Source organism: Pteropus vampyrus, unplaced genomic scaffold (genome assembly GCF_000151845.1).
Source record: "Pteropus vampyrus isolate Shadow unplaced genomic scaffold, Pvam_2.0 Scaffold189, whole genome shotgun sequence".
NCBI classification, from domain to species: Eukaryota; Metazoa; Chordata; class Mammalia; order Chiroptera; family Pteropodidae; genus Pteropus; species Pteropus vampyrus.
Window position 1 is genome coordinate 651,292 of NW_011888970.1, and position 6,344 is coordinate 657,635.

At 60.6% G+C, this 6,344-nt stretch overlaps 1 protein-coding gene across 1 annotated transcript in view; it reads right to left on the reverse strand.

Annotated features, from left to right (window-relative positions):
* The window catches only part of EP400 (E1A binding protein p400), a 74,605-nt gene that overhangs the window by 39,458 nt on the left and 28,803 nt on the right, over nucleotides 1-6,344 (reverse strand). Inside the window, 3 exon segments of the mRNA XM_023537406.1 lie at nucleotides 617-992; nucleotides 2,666-2,852; nucleotides 6,175-6,311. Of these exon segments, the coding sequence (XP_023393174.1) occupies nucleotides 617-992; nucleotides 2,666-2,852; nucleotides 6,175-6,311 (700 nt within the window).

Consider the following 6,344-nt stretch of genomic DNA (forward strand, 5'->3'; position numbering starts at 1 on the left):
GACGCAACGGCAGAGGAGCAGAAAGGCAGGCCCGCGGGACAGCTGCGCTGTGGCCCGTCTGTGTATTTAACAGGGGGCCGCAGGCCCTACAAGCACAAGCCAGGCAGACAAGGCGAGGTGGTCAGTCTCGAGTCCCCAAAAAAGTCACACCAAGAAAAGACAGGAATGCCTGCCAGTTCACAGAGCTGACCCCTTTCTCTCTGCAATATGTTGTTTCTGTCTCACCTTGAACCTCAGAGTAGGAGCCTGCGTGTTTCCAACAGCCGCACCTGGCCTATCCTGGACCACTGGGTTGTCGTGTCTCACAGTCTGCCCTGTCAGCTGTGCGGCAATGGCAGACCCTCATTCCAGGTGGCGTGCAGCCCTCTGCCCACATACAGGGCCCCAACGCCGCCCATGGGGCACCCTGCACAGACTCCTGGCCATGACAGTGCCACCATCCCGCACACCAGGTTCAATCCAACCTGACTGCCCCGTCCCCAACCTCCTCCCTACGTGGGCCCCTACCAAACCCCAATGCTTCTTAGAGACGATAAAAACCACTCAGGCTGGTGAGAGGCCACAGCTTGCTACCCGTTTAAAATGAGCTACTTTTAGGAGAAGCAGGGAACCCAACCACAGGGCTGGCCTTCCTCTTCACAGCCCGGGGCCAGGTTCCCATGGGCAACTCGAACCTGGCCCAGGCTTCCCTGTTGGGCCAGGGCACCATCAACCAGGGTAAGGGACACATCACCCAGACTCCACAGCCCAGGGGCCGATTCGCAACCAGCGAGGACACAGCTAGAGCTGGACGGTGAGCAGGAGGCAACACTGCACACCACGCACCTGCTGGGCTTCAGCCTGACAGCCGGCAGCCTGCCCGCAGGGGGCGGAGCAGAGGACAGCTCCTCAATGAGTCTCCGCGTCACCCTCTTCTTAAACAGCAGTTCCGCCTCGTGGCGAGTCATTTTATTTTCCAAACCAACAAGGTCAAATATAGAAAGATCGGTTTCCTAAGCAGAAAAAAAAAAAAAAAGAAAATTAGCTACGAGGCAGCAGCACAAGCGCTTAACCAACGATCGACCTACATTCCCAAACAGATGGACCAGGCCCCAAGCGGCCTGACCCTGACTCTGACCGCTCAGGCTCAGCGTGCCTCGGTTTCCCCATCTTTAAAACAAGAATGATGGCACCTGGTCACCCCAAGTGGCAGTGGGAATGGAGAAGACCCCACTCAGAGAAAGACCAGCCTCAGTGGAGGAACGAGAAGTGTGGACAGTTGGGGACGCTAGGCCCCATCCAGGGGAGCAGACTCGGAGCACTGGTACAGGCAGGGGCGGACGTGTGGCATGTCACTCAGTCTAACAGCTGAGCCCAGGGGATGCCCACTCCTCGAGGAGGACGCACCGCCCAAGCTACCGGCTTGGGACCACCCCATGAGCCACTCCACTGGGCTTCTCTCAGACTCAAGCAGTGAAAGTGCGGCCTCACCCACAGGGTGCGAGAATCAGAAGTGGGGAACGGTAGGCGTCAGCAGGGATGCGGACAAGACGCACACACTCGACACGCCCCAGCCCTCACCTGGGTAGGAATGAAAAGGTACACTGCTGCGAAAGACAGCCTGGCAGTTCAAAGGTCAAACCGAGCCTGACCTCAGGCCCAGACATGTGCTCGGGGGGCTGGACCTCCCCCCCCAGAGCCCGGGCCTGGGCCCGCAGCAGCATTAGTTATGTGTCTACCAAGTGACTAACTGACGAACACACGCCGTGGGCCGCCAATCAGCCTCCAGAGGAAGGCGACCGTGCTTGAGGACGGGGAGCTCTAGGAACGGTGTGCGAGTGAAGGACAGACACAGAGCCCACGCACCGCACGGTTTCACGTACGTGGACGGTGTGAGCCCAGAGCGCGGGGCACAGCCGACGGAGGGGCTGCTAGGACAGGCGGGGGAGTGACAGCTGCCGTGCACGGGGCGCCTTTGGTGAATGAATGCTCTCGGCAGGGGTGACGGCTGCACCCCCCTGTGAACGTGCAGATGCCATCAACTGCACCCTCTAGAGGATGCGCATCTGAACACAAAGCACAACATGGAGTGGCCACCTGTGTACAACATGCCTCCCCTCTAGCGCCCTGAGGGCATCTGCCCGTTCGCCAGCACCGCTCAGGGCTCCACTGCGGTTCAACTCGCTGAAAGACACGTTCCTGTGTGAGCAGAGACCACAGGGGCAGGAGGAGCAGGCCGGCCGACTCCCGCACGGACAGCCGGCTCACCTTCTGGCCCGTCAGCCACCACAACCTTCCCCAGGCCACTCCTCACACCTCCCTCGTGGGGAGGAAGCTCAGACCACAGAATCCCTGGCCTGTCCCCACTCACCCAGAACACGAGTGGGTCGCAGGCCCTGGGCCTCTGAGCCGGCACCAGGGTGGGGGTGCGGCAGGGAACTCAGTGGCCGGCACTCGCCCGGGACACCTCCTGCACCCTCAGGGGTGTCACTATAACCCTGGGCCTGGCTCTGTCCCATGCGCTGAACTGCGCGGTTTCCCACAGCCCCTGGGATGTGCAAGGCTGGGCGACGTGCCCCTTCGGGTCCATTCGGAAGCGGGTCCGTATCGAGGAGAAAGCATGTCACGGGGTCGCTTGCCTCCACCCAAAGTCAGGCCACAGTGGCCGATACCTGGCCCCACTTACCTTCCAAGAGTCCGAGTCGAGTGCCTTCAGGATGAGGGAGGCCAAGCGGTACTGCAGCGGCCCTGCCGCATACGACGACTCCGGGAGCCGCGGCTCCACCAGGCCGGGGTGGTTGCAGATACGCTGCAGCCTCAGGAGGATGCCCAGCACGTCCACGAAGTGCCCGCTCTTCAGCGCCTCCTGGGTGCTGCGTGGGGGAGACACAAGCGTGAGTGTGCGTGCCAGGCAGCTGCCCCAGCACTCAGCTAACCCCCGAGACTCAGCGATCTGCGTTCTCCCCAGATAGAGCTGGACTAATCGTCATCACGTTCAGGTCCCAACTCCCTCTGTCACCGCCCTTGGACCATCACTGCCCGTACGACACAGGAGGAAGCCAGAGCGCCAGCAGGGAGGAAGAGCACGTCTGGATGGCGGACGTGCGGGGTTCCGTCCCACCGCACTGGGCACACCAGGCCACGGTGCCACCACACTGGGCTCAGGACGAGGACACCTGACCTAGGAAGAGGATGCGTGACATACAAGGGTGAATGCACAGAACAGTGTGTCCCTGTGCCCCCACGGGTGGGGTGCCGGACTGTTAGCCTGCATCCTATCAGCGGGGCTGACACACAAACCAGGTGCGCCCAGGCCTGTGCTGCACAAAGAGCAGGGCAGTGGCCCAGGTGCTCTGGAGTGTCACCCAGAGAGGAGAGGGCTCAACAGGCGAGGCAGGAAGAAGTGTGGAAAACGGGGAGGGGCCGGGGGTCTGCGGGCTTGGGGGCAGAGGCGGGAGAACGAGGGGAAGAGGAACCATAAGCTGATGAAGGACAGACAGCTTTGCAGCCAAGCAGCTGCGCCGACGGGGCACCGTGGCTCAGGCAAAAGCCAGGGGGAGAACCAGGCCCGGGGAGGCCTCTGTGACAGCCCACGCTGCCTGCAGCGCTCAGGGACAGCTCCAGCTGCCACGGAGGCACAGTCCACTCGGAGCTCCACCATTGGGAGTTCTCAACATGATGGGACAGGCCGCAGCGTGAGGTGTAGACAAGGGAGAGGTGCTAAGCACACAGGCGGCTGTGCGGAGCATGGAGGACGACCAAAGACAGGCCGTGTGTGTGCGGGGGCTGGAGCGGGGACTGGACGTCTTCAGAAAGGAGACTACAGGGCCTGTGACTCAGCCTTCTGAGCCAATGTGTGTGTGGTGGAAGGCTCATCACAGAAACCAGGAAGCGGGCTGGAGGACTCCAGACACGGAGGGAGGGGACAAGGGCACCTGAGAAGTGGGAAGGACCACGATCACAGCAGAGGAAGGGGAGATGCTGACTGAGTGCACTGCGGAACCCACTCCAGGACCCAGGACCACGACGCCACCAGCAAGGAGGACGGCTTGACAGCAACCCAGAAGGTGTTTTCAGGGGCTATGTGGGGGGTCAGGCAAGGGCACATTCACCGTCTCCCCACTGCCCAGCAGGCTCCAGGAAAAAGAGGTGCCTGGACACCTGAGTATCTCTCCTGTGGCTCCATCAGACCAAACGCCACAGGACAGCCTAGGGTCCATTGTCCCCAGTGGATCCCAGATCATGGGCCTGGGCCACCGGCATTCTGAGTGTCCCACACCTACCGAGCGGGATGATGTCATCACCCCTCAGTGCAGAGCAGCCCCATCTCCTGACAATCAACAAAGAGCGACAGCCCAGATATCTGAGTGTGGCTGGCTCTCTGCCAGGCGGTGCCAGGATGATCAGGGCCTGTGCCCCCCGGCACTGGCGCTGACAGCTGCGTAAGCTACGGGTTTAGCCACCGAAACCTACTGTTCACGAGGTGACGTTGAGATTCACAGAAAAACTGCCTGACACACAGGCTTTATCAACACTGCACTTCCGCTCATGCATGCAGGGTTTCCCCAATGCTCAGGAGGCACGGGTGTCACTGCAAACGCTGTCAGGGCATGGGGTGTCATGGCAGCTGTTCTCGACTAAAGTGATAAACTGACTGCGCCATCAAGGCAGCGAGCGTGTCAAGAGCCGTCTGAGGAATCACGTCTCGGTGAGCGAGAACGCATACCTACGTCGTCCTAAAACGTGTGAAGCAGCCCTATTGCTTGGGCCTGGCCCTTCCTGCAAGCTCCCCGTGTGCAGGCGGTGCTCCGACATGTCTGCGTACACCACGACGGAACCTCGCCGCCCAGCGTCTCGTTTCACACGAGGAGACAGAGCGGAGGCTGTGCCCAGGCCACCGGGCTGGTCCTGGAGGGCTGCCATTCACTCCGCCTCCCTCTCGGACAGAGACCCGCACACCGCCTACGCCCCATGACTGGCACCGGCCACCTCAGGGCTATGCACCCAGCTGCCACGTTCCTTCCCACAAGGAGCAGAACGTGGAAGCCAGCGAGCCATCAGTGTCACCCGACAAACGCGGGAGCGCATCGGTGATGTCAGTGGCCTTTCGGGCAGAGATCAAGTTGTGGTGAAGCTGGTGAGAGCCGTGTGACTTCTCAGCATCCCGTGAGAAGACACAGAGCAGGAATGATCACTGAGCGCTTCGAAACTCAGTAAAATGAAGAGTGTGATGGACAGAGCCAGACGGGTCCCATGAGATCATCACGGAAGGGCTCCTGGGCCCTGAAATTGAGTCCACGTGCAGGAACCACACGCAGTCGCTCTGGGGCTCTGACGGTGCTGCCTGCGCCCCACATACTGCAGCGCCCCCTTACTCGTGGTTTTGGTTACCTGAGGCCGACCATAATCCAAAAGTATGACTGGAGAATTCGAGAAACACGATATGTAAGTTTCAAATTGTGTGCTGCTTCGAGGACGACAAAACCTCCCACTGCCCCACACTCGCTGTTGACGCCCCCTGCCTGTCAGTCACGGAGCAGCGGGCTCAGTTATCAGACCCGCTGTCTTAATAGCTCTGTGCTTATGTTCAAGTCACCCTGTTTGTTCTTCGTAACAGCCCCAAAGAGCAAGAGCAGTGATGCTGGCAATTTGGACACGCCAAAGAGAGCCCACAAAGTCCTTCCTTTAGGAGAAAAGGTTAAAGTCCTCGAAAGAACAAGAACAATGACTATCTGCTGAGCTGCCAGTATCTACAGTGACAACGGGCTTCCATCTGTGACGTCGTGGAAGAGCGCATAGGTTCAGTGTAGGAAGAAATAGTACACACAGAGCTCAAGCCTGTGTGGAGTCCCAGGCACCCACTGGGGGTCCTGAAACGTCCCCCATGGGCTGAGACTCCTGTGTGCAGCCCTCCTGCTGGCCACAGTGGGCCTGAGGCCCGAAGCCCTGGGCCCTGTGTGTGGAACGACGCGCTGCTCGTCAGCCCCCGTCTCCCACACGAGCATAAACCGAAGCCCTGCGAGACAGGCGGCGAGGCCCGGGAGTGGGCACAGGGGGCCGGCCACGCCCGGGTTAGCCACACGGAAGCAGGAAGGGACCAGGGAGGGAACTGTTGCACGAGCCCAGAGAAGCAGATGCCCCCCACAGGTCCCCGCAGCCGAGGAGGGGGACACAAGGCACGGCGACCCCACTCACCCGGGCTGCAGGATGACGTCCTCGTACAGGGCTTTCTGCCGGTTGGAGAGGCGGCACTTCAACACGTGCTCGTACTTCTTCGTCAGCTGCTTTTCCACGTCTCTCTTGGTTCTCCTCAAGATAAACGGCTGCGTCACCTGAAAGAGGAACACGACGCGCTGTTTCTCATC